Here is a 26,319-nt window from a genome sequence, read left to right as displayed (position 1 = left end):
TTGAATGGACTTTGCAGCTGAATGGAATGGGCCTCGGGTTTGAGTTCGTAAAGCAGGTGATGTGTAGAACACAGCACAGTGAAAACTGAAAGCAGCATGGTAACTGTCATGAACATGGTTTCTCCGTGATGTGTCGAGGAATACACAAGGCTAAACATGTGCTCTGATTGGCTGAGCAGTCTATAATACCATGTAACACTGTTAAACAGACATGTATTACACATAGGGAGCTGCACGATACAAGCAAATATCCGCTCCACCAGATATCAGAGCTGCTGCGCGTGCATGACTTTACCACAGGCAAGCTCACTAATCGCTCTGACCTGCAGTGGCTGACAATCAGATTGTATCTTGCAGCACCCTACACTTTATTATTTTATAATAGGTAGTTAATAATTAAACAGTACAGCTAACTTTAATGGGGCATCATTTCCATCTGATACAAATCATTTTCAGATGGCTGTATCACATCAACATCAGGCTGTAATATATGCTATATGCACTTAATAAACACAACAGGATGGATTTAGCTTAAGATGACAAACATAAGAACATAAGAAAGTTTACAAACGAGAGGAGGCCATTCGGCCCATCTTGCTCGTTTGGTTGTTAGTAGCTTATTCATCCCAGAATCTCATCAAGCAGCTTCTTGAAGGATCCCAGGGTGTCAGCTTCAACAACATTACTGGGGAGTTGATTCCAGACCCTCACGATTCTCTGTGTAAAAAAGCGCCTCCTATTTTCTGTTCTGAATGCCCCTTTATCTAATCTCCATTTGTGACCCCTGGTCCTTGTTTCTTTTTTCAGGCTGAAAAAGTCCCTTGGGTCGACACTGTCAATACCTTTTAGAATTTTGAATGCTTGAATTAGGTCGCCACGTAGTCTTCTTTGTTCAAGACTGAACAGATTCAATTCTTTTAGCCTGTTTGCATATGACATGCCTTTTAAGCCCGGAATAATTCTGGTCACTCTTCTTTGCACTCTTTCTAGAGCAGCAATATCTTTTTTATAGCGAGGTGACAAGAACTGAACACAATATTCAAGATGAGGTCTTACAAGTGCATTGTACAGTTTTAACATTACTTCCCTTGATTTAAATCCGACACTTTTCACATTGTATCCAAGAATCTTGTTAGCCTTTTTTATAGTTTCCCCACATTGTCTAGATGAAGACATTTCTGAGTCAATAAAAACTCCTAGGTCTTTTTCATAGATTCCTTCTCCAATTTCAGTATCTCCCATATGATATTTATAATGTACATTTTTATTTCCTGCGTGCAGTACCTTACACTTTTCTCTATTAAATGTCATTTGCCATGTGTCTGCCCAGTTCTGAATCTTGTCTAGATCATTTTGAATGACCTTTGCTGCTGCAACAGTGTTTGTCACTCCTCCTACTTTTGTGTCGTCTGCAAATTTAACAAGTTTGCTTACTATACCAGAATCTAAATCATTAATGTAGATTAGGAATAGCAGAGGACCTAATACTGATCCCTGTGGTACACCACTGGTTACCACACTCCATTGTGAGGTTTTTCCTCTAATCAGTACTTTCTGTTTTCTACATGTTAACCACTCCCTAATCCATGTACATGTGTTTCCTTGAATCCCAACTGCGTTCAGTTTGAGAATTAATCTTTTGTGCGGGACTTTGTCAAAAGCTTTCTGGAAATCTAAATAAACCATGTCATATGCTTTGCAATTATCCATTATCGATGCTGCATCCTCAAAAAAATCAAGCAAGTTAGTTAGGCACGATCTCCCTTTCCTAAAAACATGTTGACTGTCTCCCAGAACCCTGTTACCATATAGGTAATTTTCCATTTTGGATCTTATTATAGTTTCCATAAGTTTGCATATAATAGAAGTCAGGCTTACTGGTCTGTAGTTACCTGGTTCAGTTTTGTTTCCCTTTTTGTGGATCGGTATTACGTTTGCAATTTTCCAGTCTGTCGGTACCACCCCTGTGTCAAGAGACTGCTGCATGATCTTGGTTAGCGGTTTGTAAATTACTTCTTTCATTTCTTTGAGTACTACTGGGAGGATCTCATCCGGCCCAGGGGATTTGTTTATTTTAAGAGCTCCTAGTCCCTTTAACACTTCTGCCTCAGTTATGCTAAAGTTATTTAAAACTGGATAGGAACTGGATGACATGTGGGGCATGTTGTTCGTATCTTCCTTTGTAAAAACTTGTGAAAAGTAATCATTTAATATATTTGCTATTTTTTTTTTCTTCATCTACGATTTTGCCATTTGTATCTCTTAAACATTTAACCTCCTCTTTGAATGTTCTCTTGCTGTTGTAATATTGGAAAAACATTTTGGAATTGGTTTTAGCTCCCTTAGCAATGTTCATTTCTATTTCTCTCTTGGCCTTTCTAACTTCCTTTTTGACTTGCGTTTGCAGTTCTGTGTACTCTTTCTGTGTACTTTCTTTTTGGTCCTTTTTTAATGCTCTGTAAAGTGCCTTTTTTCGCTGAATATTTTTTTTTAATTGATCTATTAAACCATTTTGGCAATTTAGTTTTACATTTAGATTTGTCTACTTTAGGGATGTAATTGTTTTGCGCCTCTAGTACTACATTTTTGAAGAACAACCATCCTTCTTCTGTGGATGTTTTCTCTATTTTACTCCAATCTACTTCTGTTAGTCTCTGTTTCATACCTTCATAGTTTGCTTTTCTAAAATTGTAAACCTTAGCTTTAGTCATTACTTTTGGGGTTTTAAAAAACACTTCAAATGAGACCATGTTGTGGTCTGAGTTTTCCAGTGGTTCTCTGACCTCTGTTTTAGTTATTCTGTCTTTGTTATTTGAAAAGACTAAATCAAGGCATACCTCCCCTCTAGTCAGTGCCTTGACAAACTTTGTTAGGAAGCAGTCATTTGTCATTTCCACCATTTCAATTTCATGCGTCGTGCTCCCCACCGGGTTTTCCCATTTTATATGGGGGAAGTTGAAATCCTCCATTAGTATGGCTTCTCCTTTGCTACACACATTTCTAATGTCATTGTATAACAGATTATTGTGCTCACCGTCTGAATCTGGCGGTCTATAGCATGCTCCTATTATTATGCCTTTTGAATTTTTGTCCGTTATTCTGACCCATATTGATTCGGTTTTATTTTCTTTGTCCAGGTTTAACCCCTGGGCTTCAAGACTGTTTCTTATGTATAGCGCTACCCCTCCTCCTCTTCTGTCCTGCCTGTCTTTCCTATATAGTGTATACCCACAAATATTATATTCGACCCCATCACTCTCAGACAACCACATTTCTGTAACACCTATCACATCATAGTTACCTGTTAGTGCAGTAGCTTCAAGTTCTAGAATTTTGTTTCTGATACTTCTAGCATTTAGATAAATACATTTAATGGTTGTCTTACCTGAGTTGTTGTTCTTGTTTTGATGCTGTCTCCCTTCTGTTTTTTTGTTGATTTCTCCCCCCTTGCTTTCTAGTTTAAATGCTTCTGAACCTGCTCTTTTTTTGTTTTCCAAATGAATTCATTTGACAATGTGTGGCAGGGATGCGGCCCGCCCTTGTTAAGAATATGTTTGTGTTTGATTTGCACATAAGAATGGCTTTGTGTTTGAGTAGATATGGCAGGGCTGGGACATTGACTCCCCTCCCTGGCTAATTGAAAGGAATGCGCAGCACGTGGCCAGGAAATTCCTACTTGTATATAATTTTGTATTTCCTGTGTTTATATTTATTTTGTATATTTTGTATATATGTGTTTGTTTTGCATTTTTATTGCATGTAATTTAGATACTTTTATATTTTGTTTAATTTTCTGTAAATCGCTTTGGATAAAGGCATTGCTAAATAAATAAATAATAATGATAATAATAATAATACCCTAGTGGCGGCCACCAACCCCTGCAACAGCCTGTAATTTAAACAAAACTTGGATGGCTGAGCGACGTTTCAACTACAGTCTCTCTGTGTCTCCCAGCGGATACCCACACAGTAATAGAACACCCCTGTTACAATACTGTTGAAATATTATAGTAAAATAACAAGTGCATCAGTGTTGTGCACAAAAACCCTTCCGAACCAGCGTCTAATGAAAGTAACATCATTGCACGATGGTTCATGCAATCTCTAGTGCTGCTTGCCCTCTGGACAGGAACTTATGGATGCCATTTTTAACACAACAGATGGGAACAGCATGTTAAATGAATGGTACACACTGCAGCAATAAATGATTTCTCCTGAGGCTGTTAGTTATACAGTCATTTGGTTTGTGTCAAGAAGCGAGATTTCAGAACATTCAAAACACCTTTTCAAATTCTGAGTAAAGTTGCCTGAGCATACTATTACTGTATCCTTTACAGTATCTGTTGAGAATTTCAGTAATTAGGAACGTCAATGGTTGACTATGAAATCTGTGTCTTTATTTGCACCATCTCAGGCTGGTAGAGTTTTAGAGCTGAGCTAATTAGAGACAGAGTGGCGTGTTGTTAGAACTGAGGGACTGGGATCCAGGAGGCAGTGTGGTCTAGTGGTTAGAGCGGAGGACTGGGAGCCAGGAGGCAGTATGGTCTAGTGGTTAGAGCTGAGGACTGGGAGCCATGAGGCAGTGAGGTCTGGTGGTTAGAGCTGAGAACTGGGAGCCATGAGGCAGTGTGGTCTAGTGGTTAGAGCGAAGGACTGGGAGGCAGTGAGGTCTAGTGGTTAGAGCTGAGGACTGGGAGCCAGGAGGCAGTGATGTCTAGTGGTTAGAGCTGAGGACTGGGAGCCAGGAGACAGTGAGGTCTAGTGGTTAGAGCGGAGGACTGGGAGCCAGGAGGCAGTGTGGTCTAGTGGTTAGAGCTGAGGACTGGGAACTAGGATGCAGTGTGGTCTAGTGGTTAGAGCTGAGGACTGGGAGCCAGGAGGCAGTGTGGTCTAGTGGTTAGAGCTGAGGACTGGGAACTAGGATGCAGTGTGGTCTAGTGGTTAGAGCTGAGGACTGGGAGGGAGGCAGTGTGGTCTAGTGGTTAGAGCTGAGGACTGGGAGCCAGGAGGCAGTGAGGTCTAGTGGTTAGAGCTGAGGACTGGGAGCCAGGAGGCAGTGTGGTCTAGTAGTTAGAGCGGAGGACTGGGAGCCAGGAGGCAGTGAGGTCTAGTGGTTAGAGCTGAGGACTGGGAGCCAGGAATAGAGGGGCTATGTTGGGATAAAAATGTCTTTGTGATTTTCTATGCTTGGTAAATTATCATATTATATAATTTAATGGGGTTTAATCACTGTCCTGTAGTGTATACACCTGTATAGGGTTATTGTGCATGAAGGTATTTCCAATGAATCAAAAATCAAAAACTTAAATTAAACAGCAATACAATGAGATTCCTTCTCCTTCTCTTAGACTTGCCAATAGCAGAATGGAATGAAAAGAAAATAAAGAAAGGACTGCAGACCACTGTTACATTTTGCTTCATGTTGAACCTCACCACTGCACTCGTCTCTCAAGTTGTGATTAATATTCCAGACACTGCAGGTGTGTTTGTGGTACTCTGTGCTTCCATTAGCTCACTCCTTACAACTCCTGACAAAGTAGCCCAGGGCTGAAACAGACTGGCTGTGGAGCCGATGGAGCTGTTAGGAGAGCTTCAGTCACTTCTCCCTCCACACACACAAATCTATCTCTCTGTCATGGTCACTTCTTTTTGGGGAATGGTTCAGGGATGGAAATAAGACTCCTTGCATAGCAGTTTGATCCATTCCTGGTTTCATTATGAGTTTAGTAGGACACACCTGAGCTTGTTACCTATACTCTGTGACTAATCAAGCTCCTAATAAAACCAGGAATGGGTGAAACTGCTATTCAATTATTTCCATTCCTGTGTGTGAAGCTATGGGTGAGGTACTGTTATGAACTGGCTTTCAAGTTTAAATGAATTTTGAAGCATGCATGGGGAGTGTTGCTTAGAATATTTTTGTTCAAAATTTCTTATAAGAAGAAATAAATGTCAATTCCAAAAGTGCAGTAAATCCCACAGTGTGACGAGGAACAGAAACCACTATTCCATGTTGTTCTAATAGAACACAAACAGACTGTAATGCATAGCTGCTGTCCCGCTTATATCCATCCCTCCATTACCTATAACCATTTAACCCTATAAAGGGGTGAGGTGAGCTGGAGCCTGACTCAGCAGACACAGGGGCGCAAGACGGGACTACACCCTGAACGGGACGCCAGTCCATCACAGGGCAACTAAGGGGCAATTTAGAAAGGCCAATCCACCGAGCCAGTATGGCTTGTGGGAGGAAACCAGAGTACCCGGAGAAAACCAACGTGAACACGGGGAGAATACGCAAACTCCACACAGACAGACCCCTGAGGACAGAATCGAACCCAGGACCCTGGAGCTGTGAGGCAGCAGCGCCCTGTCCCTCTTACAGAACTTGCCAAATATAAAAGATGAAAAAAACAACCTTAGGCTGTTAATATGATTTTTATATCTGTGTTAATGTATCATTATTAGCATCTGTTTAGCCCACAGAATACGGCACTTAATTTGCAGAACATATTGAACATCAGAACATTATCATGGACACGTTTAACATGGCCATCTGCTATGTGGCGTCACATTTACAGGCATTTTATCATACGATTATTATTCAAAACTATAACGACAGGGGCCAATTATTTATTTATTTTTTTTTTTTGAAGATGAGATGAAATGAGAACATAAATCGAATTGATTTGACAATGATTTTTTTCATTATTGTGCTGAAGATTCATTTCATATTGAAATAGTTTTTCTGCTGTGCTGGTTAAGGATAAGGAATTGCAGATCAGAAGAATTCCTGGAACGCTGCTCGGAGTTGTGTTGCTGGTCTAGTTGTGTTATTTTTGTCTGGGTGAAGGCACACGGCTCTTTGACGATTAAACACACATGCACATTCTTTCAGAGTTGTGTTGCTTGTCTAGTTGTGTTATTTTTGTCTGGGTGAAGGCACACGGCTCTTTGATGATTAAACACACATGCACATTCTTTCAGAGTTGTGTTGCTTGTCTAGTTGTGTTATTTTTGTCTGGGTGAAGGCACACAGCTCTTTGATGATTAAACACACATGCACATTCTTTCAGAGTTGTGTTGCTGGTCTAGTTGTGTTATTTTTGTCTGGGTGAAGGCACACAGCTCTTTGACGATTAAACACACATGCACATTCTTTCAGAGTTGTGTTGCTGGTCTAGTTGTGTTATTTTTGTCTGGGTGAAGGCACACAGCTCTTTGATGATTAAACACACATGCACATTCTTTCAGAGTTGTGTGTTGCTAAACACACATGTCTAGTTGTGTTATTTTTGTCTGGGTGAAGGCACACAGCTCTTTGATGATTAAACACACATGCACATTCTTTCAGAGTTGTGTTGCTTGTCTAGTTGTGTTATTTTTGTCTGGGTGAAGGCACACAGCTCTTTGATGATTAAACACACATGCACATTCTTTCAGAGTTGTGTTATTTTTGTCTGGGTGAAGGCACACAGCTCTTTGATGATTAAACACACATGCACATTCTTTCAGAGTTGTGTTGCTTGTCTAGTTGTGTTATTTTTGTCTGGGTGAAGGCACACAGGCTCTTTGATGATTAAACACACATGCACATTCTTTCAGAGTTGTGTTGCTGGTCTAGTTGTGTTATTTTTGTCTGGGTGAAGGCACACAGCTCTTTGATGATTAAACACACATGCACATTCTTTCAGAGTTGTGTTGCTGGTCTAGTTGTGTTATTTTTGTCTGGGTGAAGGCACACGGCTCTTTGATGATTAAACACACATGCACATTCTTTCAGAGTTGTGTTGCTGGTCTAGTTGTGTTATTTTTGTCTGGGTGAAGGCACACAGCTCTTTGATGATTAAACACACATGCACATTCTTTCAGAGTTGTGTTATTTTTGTCTGGGTGAAGGCACACAGGTCTTTGATGATTAAACACACATGCACATTCTTTCAGAGTTGTGTTGCTGGTCTAGTTGTGTTATTTTTGTCTGGGTGAAGGCACACAGCTCTTTGATGATTAAACACACATGCACATTCTTTCAGAGTTGTGTTGCTGGTCTAGTTGTGTTATTTTTGTCTGGGTGAAGGCACACAGCTCTTTGATGATTAAACACACATGCACATTCTTTCAGAGTTGTGTTGCTGGTCTAGTTGTGTTATTTTTGTCTGGGTGAAGGCACACAGCTCTTTGATGATTAAACACACATGCACATTCTTTCAGAGTTGTGTTGCTTGTCTAGTTGTGTTATTTTTCTCTGGGTGAAGGCACACGGCTCTTTGATGATTAAACACACATGCACATTCTTTCAGAGTTGTGTTGCTGGTCTAGTTGTGTTATTTTTGTCTGGGTGAAGGCACACAGCTCTTTGATGATTAAACACACATGCACATTCTTTCAGAGTTGTGTTGCTGGTCTAGTTGTGTTATTTTTGTCTGGGTGAAGGCACACAGCTCTTTGATGATTAAACACACATGCACATTCTTTCAGAGTTGTGTTATTTTTGTCTGGGTGAAGGCACACAGCTCTTTGATGATTAAACACACATGCACATTCTTTCAGTCTAGTTGTGTTATTTTTGTCTGGGTGAAGGCACACAGCTCTTTGATGATTAAACACACATGCACATTCTTTCAGAGTTGTGTTGCTGGTCTAGTTGTGTTATTTTTGTCTGGGTGAAGGCACACAGCTCTTTGATGATTAAACACACATGCACATTCTTTCAGAGTTGTGTTGCTGGTCTAGTTGTGTTATTTTTGTCTGGGTGAAGGCACACAGCTCTTTGATGATTAAACACACATGCACATTCTTTCAGAGTTGTGTTGCTGGTCTAGTTGTGTTATTTTTGTCTGGGTGAAGGCACACAGCTCTTTGATGATTAAACACACATGCACATTCTTTCAGAGTTGTGTTGCTTGTCTAGTTGTGTTATTTTTGTCTGGGTGAAGGCACACAGGTCTTTGATGATTAAACACACATGCACATTCTTTCAGAGTTGTGTTGCTGGTCTAGTTGTGTTATTTTTGTCTGGGTGAAGGCACACAGCTCTTTGATGATTAAACACACATGCACATTCTTTCAGAGTTGTGTTGCTGGTCTAGTTGTGTTATTTTTGTCTGGGTGAAGGCACACAGCTCTTTGATGATTAAACACACATGCACATTCTTTCAGAGTTGTGTTGCTGGTCTAGTTGTGTTATTTTTGTCTGGGTGAAGGCACACAGCTCTTTGATGATTAAACACACATGCACATTCTTTCAGAGTTGTGTTGCTGGTCTAGTTGTGTTATTTTTCTCTGGGTGAAGGCACACGGCTCTTTGATGATTAAACACACATGCACATTCTTTCAGAGTTGTGTTGCTGGTCTAGTTGTGTTATTTTTGTCTGGGTGAAGGCACACAGCTCTTTGATGATTAAACACACATGCACATTCTTTCAGAGTTGTGTTGCTGGTCTAGTTGTGTTATTTTTGTCTGGGTGAAGGCACACAGCTCTTTGATGATTAAACACACATGCACATTCTTTCAGAGTTGTGTTATTTTTGTCTGGGTGAAGGCACACAGCTCTTTGATGATTAAACACACATGCACATTCTTTCAGAGTTGTGTTATTTTTGTCTGGGTGAAGGCACACAGCTCTTTGATGATTAAACACACATGCACATTCTTTCAGAGTTGTGTTGCTGGTCTAGTTGTGTTATTTTTGTCTGGGTGAAGGCACACGGCTCTTTGATGATTAAACACACATGCACATTCTTTCAGAGTTGTGTTGCTGGTCTAGTTGTGTTATTTTTGTCTGGGTGAAGGCACACAGCTCTTTGATGATTAAACACACATGCACATTCTTTCAGAGTTGTGTTGCTGGTCTAGTTGTGTTATTTTTGTCTGGGTGAAGGCACACAGCTCTTTGATGATTAAACACACATGCACATTCTTTCAGAGTTGTGTTGCTTGTCTAGTTGTGTTATTTTTGTCTGGGTGAAGGCACACGGCTCTTTGATGATTAAACACACATGCACATTCTTTCAGAGTTGTGTTGCTTGTCTAGTTGTGTTATTTTTGTCTGAGTGAAGGCACGCAGCTCTTTGATTAACCCTTAGCCGTCCACTTATTGAGTGCTTGTCAGGTGCATCAGGTCTAATTTGTTTTCACACACACCGTTTCAAATTTTCTTTTTCAGAGTAAAACAGGTTTAAAAGGCAGTGTATGGCAAAAGGACACTCAGTACTGCCTCTCCAGCCCCACCCCACCCCTTGTTCGCTGTATTTATTACGTATCTCTTCATAGTCGTGCTTACTGATAAATCCTCTCCTGATCACTCGTTTTATCACCAAACTCCTCAATAATGTGGTCCAAGTCATTATTTTATTACTATAACATCTCAAAAAGCTCTGCAAATGCCTGTCATATTCTTTGAGCGCTGGATGCGGAAGCAGCTATCTCCTTTGTTTGTGTCCGTGTTATCTCTGTTGTGCATGAGGCTATCAGATACGACATCAGACTGGAAAGAGAAAATTGTAATGTCAGACCTGGCCGGACACAGGACCTCAAAGGGTTAAAACACACACATGTTCTTTCATTTCATTTAATTTCAAGCTTAACTGCTCACACACGATATCAAAGTAATTACAGTAAGCTTCTAATGACTAGATGGGTGATGGCGGTGGATGAATGGCACGACAATGGGCCTCAGGATCTCGTCACGGTATCTCTTTGCATTCAAATTGCCATCGACAAAATGCAATTGTGTTCATTGTCAGTAGCTTATGCCTGCCCATACCATAACCCCACCGCCACCATGGGCCACTCTGTTCACAACATTGACATCAGGAAACAACTCGCCCACACGACGTCTGCCATCTGCCCGGTACAGTTGAAACCGGGATTCATCCATGAAAAGCACACTTCTCCAGCGTGCCAGTGGCCATCGAAGGTGAGCATTTGCCCACTAAAGTCGGTTACCCTGGTGAGGAGGACGAGCACGCAGATGAGCTTCCCTGAAACGATTTCTGACAGTTCGGTTGTGCAAACCCACAGTTTCATCAGCTGTCCGAGTGGCTGGTCTCAGACGATCCTGCAGGTGAAGAAGCCGGATGTGGAGGTCCTGGGCTGGTGTGGTTACACGTGGTCTGTGGTTGTGAGGCCGGTTGGACGTACTGCCAAACTCTCTAAAACAACGTTGGAGGCGGCTTATGGTAGAGAAATGAACGTTTAATTCTCTGGCAACAGCTCTGGTGGACATGCCTGCAGTCAGCATGCCAATTGCACGCTCCCTCAAAACTGTGACAAAACTGCACATTTTAGAGTGGCCTTTTATTGTCCCAGCACAAGGTGCATTTGTGTAATTATCATGCTGTTTAATCAGCTTCTTGATATGCCATGCCTGTCAGGATTATCTTGACAAAGGAGAAATGTTCACTAACAGGGATGTAAACAAATGTGTGCACAAAATTTTAGAGAAATAAGCTTTTTGTGCATATGGAAAATTTCTGGGATCTTTTATTTCAGCTCATGAAACATGGGACCAACACTTTACATGTTGCGTTTATATTTTTGTTCAGTGTATATATATATACAGTGGCTCTCAAAAGTATTCACCCCCCCCCCCCTTAGACTTTTTATTGTGTTACAACATGGAATCAAAATAGATTTAATTAGGAGTTTTTGCCACTGATCAACACAAAAAAAGTCCATAATGTCAAAGTGAAAAATAAAATCTACAAATTGTTCTAAATTAATTACAAATATAAAACAGAAAATAATTGATTGCATAAGTATTCACCCCCTTTGCTATGACACACCTAAATAAGCTCTGGTGCAACCAATTGTCTTTAGAAGTCACATAATTAGATGAATGGAGTCCACCTGTGTGCAATTAAGGCGTTTCACATGATTTCAGGTTAAATACACCTGTCTCTGGGAGGTCCCACAGTTGGTTAGTACATTTCCTAACAAAAACTACATCATGAAGACAAAGCAAACCCAGAATAAGGTTCTTCAAAAGCACCAATCAGGGGTAGGATATAAGAACATTTCCAAGGCATTGAATATCCCCCGGAGCACAGTAAAGTCCATTATTAAGAAATGGAGAGAATGTGAGAATATGACACAACTGTGAATCTGTCTAGAACAGGCCATCCTCAAGAACTGAGTATCCGGGCGAGAAGGGCACTAGACAGGGAGGCCACCAAGAGGCCTATGGCAACTCAAAAAGAGTTACAGTCTTCCACGGCTGAGCTGGGAGACACTGTGCATACGGCAACAATAGCCCAGGTGCTTCACAAAACTGGCCTTTATGGGAGAGGTGGTCGCAGCATCATGCTATGGGGATGCTTCTCTGCATCAGGGCCTGGAAAGCTTGTGAAGACAGAGGACACAAGGGATGCAGCAAAGTATAAAGAAATCCTGGAGGGAAACCTGCTGAAGTCTGCAAGAGACCAGGGACTTGGGAGAAGATTCATCTTCCAGTAGGACAATGACTCCAAACATACAGCCAAAGCCACACTGGAGTGGCTTATAAACAAAAAGGTCAATGTCCTGGAGTGGCCCAGTCAAAGCCCGATCCTCAATCCAATTGAGAATATCTGGAAACTGTTGAAAATTGCTGTTCACCAAAGTCCCCAACCATCTTGAAGGAGCTTGAGCAATTGTGCAAAGAAGAATGGGCAAAAATTGCAGTGTCCAGATGTGCAAAGCTGGTAGAGACTTATCCAAATAGACTCATGGCTGTAATTGCTGCCAAAGTGCCTCTACCAAATACTGACTCAAGGGGGGGAATACTTATGCAATCAATTATTTTCTGTTTTGCATTTGTAATTAATTTAGAACAATGTGGATTTTATTTTTCACTTTGACATTATGGACTTTTTTTGCGTTGATCAGTGGCAAAAACTCCTAATTAAATCCATTTTGATTCCATGTTGTAATACAATAAAATATTGAAAAGTCCAAGGGGGTGAATACTTTTGAGAGCCACTGTGTAAATCCACATATATATTATAATTGTATATTTATATATATATATATATTTATATATATATATATATATATATATATATATATATATATATATATATATATATATATATGGATATCTATATAATATGGACCTGCAATTGACACAGAAGATGTTGAAACATTCTTAGTGGAAAGGGAAGAAAACATGCCCACATTTCTTTCTGTTTAACGTGTTAATTAACATTGTTTCTTCTGAAATGCTCAGTTAGCACTGTAGATTACAGGTCATAAATATTCATGTAATTACGTAACGGGGAATGAGCCCTGTTCTTACAGTGTAAATAGCCCTGTGATTGCATTTGCTGAGGTAATTACACTGTAAATGCATGACACAGGCCTTTGCCATGCAATTGCACACCCATTCCTCCATTATCATGTAAGAGCAGGACCCATTGAGAGCTACTCAGTTATTACCATGTTACAAAAGCGTTTGCTACACGTATTAAACAATGTAACAAAGTGTAGCTACTGTGTGGTTTAGGGGTTTACCGCGGTTTAAGTACATTACGGTATTAATACCGTTTCTTTTAATCTAAACCGCAATTATTGCAATTCGGTTTTACACCAGTTAACGCATTTTTTCAACTGCAAACACACTTCTTCTAAATCAAGCGATGGTACTTGCAGCCTTAGCAAAGTGTTTGAAGAAGATCTTTTTGTGAACTAATACTGTATTTTGATAATAGTTTTGAAGGAAACAGTCAATGACACAGAATACACGTTTCAACTGCTGCGCTCTGTTACCCAGAGCATGCTGCGCCGGCTGCTCTTGGCTGCTGTCTTTCTGACCTCACACGCAGCTTTTAGAGAAACTCCTTCTCCAAGCCTTGCAGCGAAGCACACATTTTCAACGTGCTATGTTTACATTTGTCTGGATTATCCACAGTCAGTTTAATGTAATAGATAAATGTTAACTTTATTGTAAAATTATACATCACTTATCACGGATTTAGTATTTTTTTAATAATTGATTTATTTATTTACTCTAGAGTTGACCAGGCTGTCCCCGGCTTCATTGTATAATGATAAAGTGTCGTTCGCCTCCGCTCACAAGGTGTCAGCAGTGGTTTTCGTGGTTATTTGCATTACGATTAGCAGGTCACTCGTGATCTTTGCCTCGTCCCTTTGGCTGGGCCCTGCAGAATCTGCACGCATTCCTGTGGGTGTTGAGTGACGTCACAGCGCACCTGTGAGATTCTGTGCAGCGCTGTGCAGAACTGCGGAGCTCTGCGCTGTAACAACAGGACCGATCTGTCAGACAAGACGAGCACAGACCCGCGACTGCAGCAGGGTAGACTTACCATCTACTTAGATTTGTTTAAAAAAAGTTCTGACAGTATTCCAATTTTCTTAGGTAAGTGAAGATTTTTTTTTTTTTTACAAACTCCACATGTGTAATCATTGGAAGCTTACTTGTATTTTAACTTACATTCTTTGCTGCACATATTTTATTTATCCGGTTGAAAAAAATAAAAGACTCATTTCTGCTCTTAAATAATAATCTGTACGGGTACATGTTTGTGTTTTAAGCAAAAAAAAAAAAACGATCATTTCCCAATTATATTTGCCATCAGCTAAACACGTGTATTTATTTATTTGTTTATTTATTTAATTTTATATGTTAAAATGTTTTAGCAAACTATAGCACTACGTCATTTTGAGCAAATAATAGATCTTAATACTGTTGTAGTGTAACATTGACAGTGTACAACTCTAGATTTTTTTTTTTTTAATTATTATTCTGATTGTCTTTATAAAAAAAGAAACGTACCACGTTATTTGGCATAGTAAAATACTGAATACCAAATGTTTAAATCATTGCATGAAAGGAAGTGTGTTTTTTTGGTTTTATTTTTGTTAATTACAGTAGTTTAAGCGGTTTTCATCAGTCTCTTCTTTTGAGCCTGTATTTGATAGCTTGCATGACGTACTGTATAGCGTGGTATTAAGGTTACCACGGTATATTTTTTAACGGTTATCGTACCGTCCTGTGTAAATTGTAATGGGCCTCCTCCGAGTAGCTGATGAGTTACTAATACTGACATCAGAATAAGACACCTTCTTACCTCTCGAGGGAGGAGCTCCTGTTTAGTTGAATGGTAAGATGTTCGTTGTTGAACTGTGTGCTGATTGGTTAGCATCCAGCCCATGCTTTTCCATTCAATTCAATAGGCTCAAATGCTGGCTCATTACAAAGTTTATCAGACGTTTCTTATTTGTAGAAATGCACCCTTGACATTGTCTTAGAACAGTGATTGGGTCTAAACAATGGGACTGCCAGAGTCATGAGGGTCACAGGAGACTGGTCTAGGGAGGGGGTGCTGGCGCTTTCTTTATCTAATTGGGATGCAGGTTGGGTGAGAGGTGTTGTGAATAATATTCCGGACTAAAGGATGATGCATTTTTCCACACTCCATTGCTGCTAAACCCCTGCTCCTTTCCTCAGCAATGCATTTCTCTGCTCGAATATCAATTTGGTTCAATGTGACCCCTGTAGGATCAGGCTTGCCCTGAGAGCGCTAATACGGAGATTGCTTCAATATGTGGGCTGGTGAGGGAGAGAGCGAGCTGTGATTCCCTTCATCTGATCTAAATGAGAGCTTATGTTGTACAAACTCTGGAACTCCAGTCAACAGATTACCACTACCTCTGAACCCTAAAGTGGCATATTTGCTTTGGAGAAATGGAAGAGTGTGTCCATTGGTATAGAAAAAATAGAAATACTTTCTTGGTGTTTAATGGCGTGAACAGAGCAAATAAAATCTAACTTCACATGACAAAACAATGTAGAGGCTGTCAGCCTCTCACCACAACAGTGAAGGAACATTGTTCTCTGTACATGACATCTGATGATATTTTACAAAAGAGAAGTTTCCTAAATTTACTGGAGACCGACTGGGCAACCTTTGTGGACCCAAAGGGGTCTCTGGACCCCAGTTTGAGAACCAATGCTCTTTGTATCGTCTACTGCAATACCATGTTATTGGTTGAGTCTCTACGCTTGACAGGTGCTCGCTGCAATCTCGGAGGAAGAAGACCCCCTGACAACTCTGATCGCAAGCATTATCAATCATTTCGTGTCCGGTGCACGCTGTGTAAGATGTTGTTTTTAGGAAAAGTGTGTCTGCTGCTGCTGCTGTCATGGTGATAGTAACCCTGTGAGTCGTGCTTACCTGTGCCAGGATGTGGGAGCCCTCCACAGTGGAACCCATCACTGCGTTCAGCGCCTGGAAGAACTTCTGGATAGAAAGCTCAAACTGTGCTTCCTCCTTCCCTTCGTACAGCCTGACAGATACACAAATATAACCAGTGAGCTGGAGAGGAGGAGATATTCAGTAGTAATAATGGGATTCTACACTTCTTAACAAACTCACAGACTGAGACTCAGCCTTTCAGCATTGCAGGCCTTACTATGCAAAGACACAGCACACTTACAGTAAGGCTGGTTTCAAAGACCCCCGTTTGCACAAATCCTTTTTTACTGTCCTCCTTCCTCTTCATGATGTTTTATTTGTTTGGTTTTTAATGGAGCTTACTGCAATTACTCAAATGTTGAGTCTAATTCATGTTTATATACTCCTACTTGTGTGTTGTAGCATCTCTTGAGTACTAGTTGACAGCTTCTCTTTTGCCATACACCTGTATGTAGCACAGGCTAGATTAGCACTGTATGTAACAGGTTAGAGTAGCAAAGCATCCATTGGGGTTTCATGGCCAGTGTCATCCAGTGTATTGTGTATACCTGCTCTGATCTGTTCACTACATGCTGCTGGCCCTTACAGTCATACAAACACTTTGCGGATCATGCCTGCATGGAAAGCTCTATGGTGAAAGCCAGTCGAGCTGCTGCAGAATTCAGATCAAAGGGCTTTAAAGCAGAGTAAAATAAATAAATAAACCAACACAATATTTAAGTAACTGTAAGAAAACCCCAATCACTGTAAATACCATAGAGTGGTCAGAGCATAGCACACCATATTTAAGCTTCAGTATGTATGTACTCTATAGCACATACCACTGTTTACAGTGTTGGTCGTGTTTTAGCACAATATCAATCAGTATTCTGCACACCTCGAGTGTTGCCTCCACAACTTCATTTCAAAGTCAGTAATGCAACATGGACTGAACAATAAACACATGGTTACTCTTGTTGCATTGCTTCAGAAGAACTTTAGACAGTTCTATTTATGACCTTTTCATAATAGTTTGAGTGAATATCGATGCTGCTCTCGGGATAATCTCAGCGGTGATGTGTTGACACACAACATCATCCTGATTCTTTTGATATTTTTCACGGGTCGTAGCTTTCACTCAGGAGCTCCGGCAGAGAAATGTTCTCTTGTGAGCATGATAACATACCCAGTTTATTCTCCCACAATGCAACAATGCTGCTGCACAAACTGGGCAAACAGAAAACAAGCACTACTGCAGGAAAGCGTGTGATTGAACACACTTATGATCACAAGAGAAAGAAGGGAGTGTGATTGGACACACGGTGATGATCACAAGAGAATGAAGGGAGTGTGATTGGACACACTGTGATGATCACAAGAGAAAGAAGGGTGTGTGATTGGACACACTGTGATGAAAAGAGAAAGAAGAGCATGTGATTGGACACACTGTGATGACAAGAGAAAGAAGGGAGTGTGATTGAACACACTGTGATGACAAGAGAAAGAAGGGTGTGTGATTGGACACACTGTGATGACAAGAGAAAGAAGGGTGTGTGATTGGACACACTGTGATGATCACAAGAGAACGAAGGGAGTGTGATTGGACACACTGTGATGATCACAAGAGAAAGAAGGGAGTGTGATTGGACACACTGTGATGACAAGAGAAAGAAGGGTGTGTGATTGGACACACTGTGATGATCACAAGAGAAAGAAGGGTGTGTGATTGGACACACTGTGATGATCACAAGAGAAAGAAGGGTGTGTGATTGGACACACTGTGATGATCACAAGAGAAAGAAGGGAGTGTGATTGGACACACTGTGATGATCACAAGAGAAAGAAGGGCGTGTGATTGGACACACTGTGATGACAAGAGAAAGAAGGGAGTGTGATTGGACACACTGTGATGATCACAAGAGAAAGAAGGGTGTGTGATTGGACACACTGTGATGATCACAAGAGAAAGAAGGGAGTGTGATTGGACACACTGTGATGATCACAAGAGAAAGAAGGGAGTGTGATTGGACACACTGTGATGACAAGAGAAAGAAGGGTGTGTGATTGGACACACTGTGATGACAAGAGAAAGAAGGGTGTGTGATTGGACACACTGTGATGATCACAAGAGAAAGAAGGGAGTGTGATTGGACACACTGATGATCACAAGAGAAAGAAGGGAGTGTGATTGGACACACTGTGATGACAAGAGAAAGAAGGGTGTGTGATTGGACACACTGATGATCACAAGAGAAAGAAGGGTGTGTGATTGGACACACTGTGATGATCACAAGAGAAAGAAGGGTGTGTGATTGGACACACTGTGATGATCACAAGAGAAAGAAGGGTGTGTGATTGGACACACTGGTGATCAGAAGAGAAAGAAGGGTGTGTGATTGGACACACTGTGATGACAAGAGAAAGAAGGGTGTGTGATTGGACACATTATGATGATGACAAGAGAAAGAAGGGTGTGTGATTGGACACACTGTGATTGGACTGTGATGACAAGAGAAAGAAGGGTGTGTGATTGGACACACTGATGATCACAAAGAGAAAGAAGGACACACTGTGATGATTGGACACAGGGTGTGTGATGGACACAAGAGAAAGAAGGGTGTGTGATTGGACACACTGTGATGATCACAAGAGAAAGAAGGGTGTGTGATTGGACACACTGTGATGATCACAAGAGAAAGAAGGGTGTGTGATTGGACACTGATGACACAAGAGAAAGAACTGAAAGAAGGGTGTGTGATTGATGATCACAAGAGAAAGAAGGGTGTGTGATTGGACACACTGTGATGATCACAAGAGAAAGAAGGGTGTGTGATTGGACACACTGATGATCACAAGAGAAAGAAGGGTGTGTGATTGGACACACTGTGATGATCACAAGAGAAAGAAGGGATGATTGGACACACTGTGATGATCACAAGAGAAAGAAGGGTGTGTGATTGGACACACTGATGATCACAAGAGAAAGAAGGGAGTGTGATTGGACACACTGTGATGATCACAAGAAAGAAAAAAGAAGGGAGTGTGATTGGACACACTGTGATGATCACAAGAGAAAGAAGGGTGTGTGATTGGACACACTGTGATGACAAGAGAAAGAGTGTGATTGGACACAATGATCACAAGAGAAAGAAGGGATGTGTGATTGGACACACTGTGATGATCACAAGAGAAAGAAGGGTGTGTGATTGGACACACTGTGATGATCACAAGAGAAAGAAGGGAGTGTGATTGGACACACTGTGATGATCACAAGAGAAAGAAGGGAGTGTGATTGGACACACTGTGATGACAAGAGAAAGAAGGGTGTGTGATTGGACACACTGTGACACAAGAGAAAGAAGGGAGTGTGATTGGACACACTGTGATGATCACAAGAGAAAGAAGGGTGTGTGATTGGACACACTGTGATGATCACAAGAGAAAGAAGGGTGTGTGATTGGACACACTGTGATGATCACAAGAGAAAGAAGGGAGTGTGATTGGACACACTGTGATGATCACAAGAGAAAGAAGGGAGTGTGATTGGACACACTGTGATGACAAGAGAAAGAAGGGTGTGTGATTGGACACACTGTGATGATCACAAGAGAAAGAAGGGAGTGTGATTGGACACACTGTGATGATCACAAGAGAAAGAAGGGAGTGTGATTGGACACACTGTGATGATCACAAGAGAAAGAAGGGAGTGTGATTGGACACACTGTGATGACAAGAGAAAGAAGGGAGTGTGATTGGACACACTGTGATGACAAGAGAAAGAAGGGAGTGTGATTGGACACACTGATGATCACAAGAGAAAGAAGGGTGTGTGATTGGACACACTGTGATGATCACAAGAGAAAGAAGGGTGTGTGATTGGACACACTGTGATGATCACAAGAGAAAGAAGGGTGTGTGATTGGACACACTGTGATGATCACAAGAGAAAGAAGGGAGTGTGATTGGACACACTGTGATGATCACAAGACAAAGAAGGGTGTGTGATTGGACACACTGTGATGATCACAAGAGAAAGAAGGGTGTGTGATTGGACACACTGTGATGATCACAAGAGAAAGAAGGGTGTGTGATTGGACACACTGTGATGACAAGAGAAAGAAGGGTGTGTGATTGGACACACTGATGATCACAAGAGAAAGAAGGGAGTGTGATTGGACACACTGTGATGACAAGAGAAAGAAGGGTGTGTGATTGGACACACTGTGATGACAAGAGAAAGAAGGGTGTGTGATTGGACACACTGTGATGATCACAAGAGAAAGAAGGGTGTGTGATTGGACACACTGTGATGATCACAAGAGAAAGAAGGGTGTGTGATTGGACACACTGTGATGATCACAAGAGAAAGAAGGGTGTGTGATTGGACACACTGTGATGATCACAAGAGAAAGAAGGGTGTGTGATTGGACACACTGTGATGATCACAAGAGAAAGAAGGGTGTGTGATTGGACACATTATGATGATGACAAGAGAAAGAAGGGTGTGTGATTGGACACACTGATGATCACAAGAGAAAGAAGGGAGTGTGATTGGACACACTGATGATCACAAGAGAAAGAAGGGTGTGTGATTGGACACACTGTGATGATCACAAGAGAAAGAAGGGAGTGTGATTGGACACACTGTGATGACAAGAGAAAGAAGGGAGTGTGATTGGACACACTGTGATGATCACAAGAGAAAGAAGGGTGTGTGATTGGACACACTGTGATGATCACAAGAGAAAGAAGGGTGTGTGATTGGACACACTGTGATGATCACAAGAGAAAGAAGGGTGTGTGATTGGACACACTGTGATGATCACAAGAGAAAGAAGGGTGTGTGATTGGACACACTGTGATGATCACAAGAGAAAGAAGGGAGTGTGATTGGACACACTGTGATGACAAGAGAAAGAAGGGTGTGTGATTGGACACACTGTGATGATCACAAGAGAAAGAAGGGAGTGTGATTGGACACACTGTGATGATCACAAGAGAAAGAAGGGTGTGTGATTGGACACACTGTGATGATCACAAGAGAAAGAAGGGTGTGTGATTGGACACACTGTGATGATCACAAGAGAAAGAAGGGTGTGTGATTGGACACACTGATGATCACAAGAGAAAGAAGGGTGTGTGATTGGACACACTGTGATGATCACAAGAGAAAGAAGGGTGTGTGATTGGACACACTGTGATGACAAGAGAAAGAAGGGTGTGTGATTGGACACACTGTGATGATCACAAGAGAAAGAAGGGTGTGTGATTGGACACACTGTGGTGATCACAAGAGAAAGAAGGGAGTGTGATTGGACACACTGTGTGATCAGAAGAGAAAGAAGGGAGTGTGATTGGACACACTGTGATGATCACAAGAGAAAGAAGGGTGTGTGATTGGACACACTGTGATGATCACAAGAGAAAGAAGGGAGTGTGATTGGACACACTGTGATGATCACAAGAGAAAGAAGGGTGTGTGATTGGACACACTGTGATGACAAGAGAAAGAAGGGTGTGTGATTGGACACACTGTGATGATCACAAGAGAAAGAAGGGTGTATGATTGGATACACTTTGATGATCACAAGAGAAAGAAGGGTGTGTGATTGGACACACTGTGATGACAAGAGAAAGAAGGGTGTGTGATTGGACACACTGTGATGATCACAAGAGAAAGAAGGGTGTGTGATTGGACACACTGTGATGATCACAAGAGAAAGAAGGGTGTGTGATTGGACACACTGTGATGATCACAAGAGAAAGAAGGGTGTGTGATTGGACACACTGTGATGATCACAAGAGAAAGAAGGGTGTGTGATTGGACACACTGTGATGATCACAAGAGAAAGAAGGGTGTGTGATTGGACACACTGTGATGATCACAAGAGAAAGAAGGGTGTGTGATTGGACACACTGTGATGATCACAAGAGAAAGAAGGGAGTGTGATTGGACACACTGTGATGATCACAAGAGAAAGAAGGGAGTGTGATTGGACACACTGATGATCACAAGAGAAAGAAGGGAGTGTGATTGGACACACTGTGATGATCACAAGAGAAAGAAGGGTGTGTGATTGGACACACTGTGATGATCACAAGAGAAAGAAGGGAGTGTGATTGGACACACTGTGATGATCACAAGAGAAAGAAGGGAGTGTGATTGGACACACTGTGATGACAAGAGAAAGAAGGGTGTGTGATTGGACACACTGTGATGATCACAAGAGAAAGAAGGGTGTGTGATTGGACACACTGTGATGATCACAAGAGAAAGAAGGGAGTGTGATTGGACACACTGTGATGACAAGAGAAAGAAGGGTGTGTGATTGGACACACTGTGATGATCACAAGAGAAAGAAGGGTGTGTGATTGGACACACTGTGATGATCACAAGAGAAAGAAGGGGTGTGATTGATTGGACACAGGGTGTGTGATTGGACACACTGTGATGATCACAAGAGAAAGAAGGGTGTGTGATTGGACACACTGTGATGATCACAAGAGAAAGAAGGGAGTGTGATTGGACACACTGTGATGATCACAAGAGAAAGAAGGGGTGTGATTGGACACACTGTGATGACAAGAGAAAGAAGGGTGTGTGTGGACACACTGTGATCACAAGAGAAAGAAGGGTGTGTGATTGGACACCCTGATGATCACAAGAGAAAGAAGGGAGTGTGATTGGACACACTGATGATCACAAGAGAAAGAAGGGAGTGTGATTGGACACACTGATGATCAGAAGAGAAAGAAGGGTGTGTGATTGGACACACAAGAGAAAGAAGGGAGTGTGATTGTGATCACAAGAGAAAGAAGGGTGTGTGATTGGACACACTGATGATCACAAGAGAAAGAAGGGTGTGTGATTGGACACACTGTGATGATCACAAGAGAAAGAAGGGTGTGTGATTGGACACATTGTGATGACAAGAGAAAGAAGGGTGTGTGATTGGACACACTGATGATCACAAGAGAAAGAAGGGTGTGTGATTGGACACACTGTGATGATCACAAGAGAAAGAAGGGAGTGTGATTGACACACTGTGATGATCACAAGAGAAAGAAGGGTGTGTGATTGGACACACTGTGATGATCACAAGAGAAAGAAGGGTGTGTGATTGGACACACTGTGATGACAAGAGAAAGAAGGGTGTGTGATTGGACACATTGTGATGACAAGAGAAAGAAGGGAGTGTGATTGGACACACTGTGATGACAAGAGAAAGAAGGGTGTGTGATTGGACACACTGTGATGATCACAAGAGAAAGAAGGGAGTGTGATTGGACACACTGTGATGATCACAAGAGAAAGAAGGGAGTGTGATTGGACACACTGATGATCACAAGAGAAAGAAGGGAGTGTGATTGGACACACTGATGATCACAAGAGAAAGAAGGGAGTGTGATTGGACACACTGTGATCACAAGAGAAAGAAGGGAGTGTGATTGGACACACTGTGATGATCACAAGAGAAAGAAGGGAGTGTGATTGGACACACTGTGATGACAAGAGAAAGAAGGGAGTGTGATTGGACACACTGTGATGATCACAAGAGAAAGAAGGGAGTGTGATTGGACACACTGTGATGATCAGAAGAGAAAGAAGGGTGTGTGATTGGACACACTGTGATGACAAGAGAAAGAAGGGAGTGTGATTGGACACAGAAAGAAGGGAGTGTGATTGGACACATGATCACAAGAGAAAGAAGGGTGTGTGATTGGACACACTGATGATCACAAGAGAAAGAAGGGTGTGTGATTGGACACACTGTGATGATCACAAGAGAAAGAAGGGTGTGTGATTGGACACACTGTGATGATCACAAGAGAAAGAAGGGAGTGTGATTGGACACACTGGTGATGACAAGAGAAAGAAGGGCGTGTGATTGGACACACTGTGATGACAAGAGAAAGAAGGGTGTGTGATTGGACACACTGTGATGATCACAAGAGAAAGAAGGGTGTGTGATTGGACACACTGTGATGACAAGAGAAAGAAGGGAGTGTGATTGGACACACTGTGATGATCACAAGAGAAAGAAGGGTGTGTGATTGGACACACTGTGATGACAAGAGAAAGAAGGGAGTGTGATTGGACACACTGTGATGATCACAAGAGAAAGAAGGGTGTGTGATTGGACACACTGTGGTGATCACAAGAGAAAGAAGGGTGTGTGATTGGACACACTGTGATGACAAGAGAAAGAAGGGAGTGTGATTGGACACACTGTGATGACAAGAGAAAGAAGGGAGTGTGATTGGACACACTGTGATGATCACAAGAGAAAGAAGGGTGTGTGATTGGTGTGATCACAAGAGAAAGAAGGGATTGTGATTGGACACACTGTGATGATCACAAGAGAAAGAAGGGAGTGTGATTGGACACACTGTGATGATCACAAGAGAAAGAAGGGAGTGTGATTGGACACACTGTGATGATGACAAGAGAAAGAAGGGAGTGTGATTGGACACATTGTTCACAAGACAATGTTCACAAGATAAAGCCTCTTTCTCCTGGTGAATGTTCCTGAATAAAATGCTGAAAAATGCAATCCCCATGTGATTTATGCCCTTTATAATGTTTGATTAAAAAATAAATAAATGAGCGGACAACACAGGATAGATTGTGTTTCTGGAAAACTGCAGGGTGACATAAAGCTGTTATTGTTTTTTTTATTTATTGTGCAGTTTTCAGTGCTGTACAGCTGAAGGGACGATCATCCTACGCAATTGGCAATGAAGTGGCCCTACACTTCTCTTAAAGTAATGCTGGTCTCTACAAGGTATAATTAAATGAAATTCAACGATCACTCAGTGTAAACTAGAAAGCCTCGTCCATCATGCTATAGTAAATCGGTCTGAAACGCAATTTCCAAAAAACTACAATTCATCAATTTTCATCCGGTCCGGGAAACAGCAACGTACATCATTATTTAACCTGTTTCCTCCACCTCACATGCTCATCAGTGTCCAAGGGCATAGATAATGAGGTCTTGTATTTCTATTGTTTTATCTTCTACAGTAGCACCTTGCTCTTAGAGTCCCACCGTGCTAATCACTGGACCATACTGCCTCCCAGTCCCTCAACTCTAACCCCTAGATCACACTGCCTCCCTCCCAGTCACTCAGCTCTAACCACTCGACCTGCCTCCTAGTCCCTGCATCCTTGTCCCTTAGCTAAAATACAGCAAACAGTCATAAGACACCACTCTATCATTTCTGCCAGTATTGTCAATGTTAGCAAAATGCTCTGGCTGCAAACCTCATTACTGACATGCGATCCCTCTCTAGAGCTGCCAAGAGGCCTTGGGCTCCCAGTTACTGTCATCATGTTAATCCATGCTCGGAGGTTGCCTTATAAACCATGCAGCTCAGATTCTCAGTGTCTGAGCAAGTAACCTTTCTCTTAATCCTATGAATGTATTTATTTATTTGAGTAGTTATTTATGAAATTGCCAGGATCCCGGCACATAAAATTAGTGAGCCAGCCCTACATCCCCTTGGATTGTGATTTATTTTAAGATTTCTGCAGCACAGTAGAGATGAGCCACGTCTCCCTCGGAGCAGCAGGTGTCCAGCAGGGGTAACGAGCCAGGTCAGGTGAGGGCTGAGGTTATCGGCACCCAGGCTTCAGTGGTTGAACTAAGACTCACGTTATATTACAATTTGTTCCATTTCTGGTTTTACTATGAGTTCAACAAGACACACCTGAGCTTGTTACACACTGCAGCTAATAAAGCTCATAATAAAACCAGGTGAAACTGCTATGCCATAGAAGTCTTTATTTCCATTCCTGGGTTTGCAGGTAGACCACAACACTTATTAAAACACTGATTTTCTAGGGATCTCATCCACTGTAATTGCATTTGTACTACTGTCATGTAAATAACATCAAAACCCTTTGGAACCAGCTTAAGCCTGAACCTAATTATATTTACCCTGCCTGCTCCACTAGTCTTTATGTCTCTCTTAACCTCTCTCTCTAGGGAGGGGGCTTGTTGTGAGGCGTTTGTGGCAGCTGGAGAAACGTAAGGACAAAGTTTTGTATTTTTGAAGAAATAGTTTTGGTGTGGGGGGACTGACTTAGCCCCGGTAATGGGGTCCCAGTCAGGGGGAGCAGCAGGTTTGACTCGCCGGCAC

The 26,319-nt window shown here is 41.7% G+C and overlaps 1 protein-coding gene across 1 annotated transcript in view; it reads right to left on the bottom strand.

Moving 5' to 3' along the window:
- LOC121307916 (myosin heavy chain, fast skeletal muscle-like) overlaps positions 1-26,319 on the bottom strand; it is a 59,402-nt gene that overhangs the window by 15,171 nt on the left and 17,912 nt on the right. Inside the window, exon 3 of the mRNA XM_041240238.1 lies at positions 16,177-16,288. Within this exon, the coding sequence (XP_041096172.1) occupies positions 16,177-16,288 (112 nt within the window). The remainder of the gene's footprint in view (positions 1-16,176; positions 16,289-26,319) is intronic.

The sequence above is a fragment of the Polyodon spathula genome, unplaced genomic scaffold, assembly GCF_017654505.1.
Source record: "Polyodon spathula isolate WHYD16114869_AA unplaced genomic scaffold, ASM1765450v1 scaffolds_61, whole genome shotgun sequence".
NCBI lineage: Eukaryota > Metazoa > Chordata > Actinopteri > Acipenseriformes > Polyodontidae > Polyodon > Polyodon spathula.
This window is presented reverse-complemented; position numbering and strand designations above follow the sequence as displayed.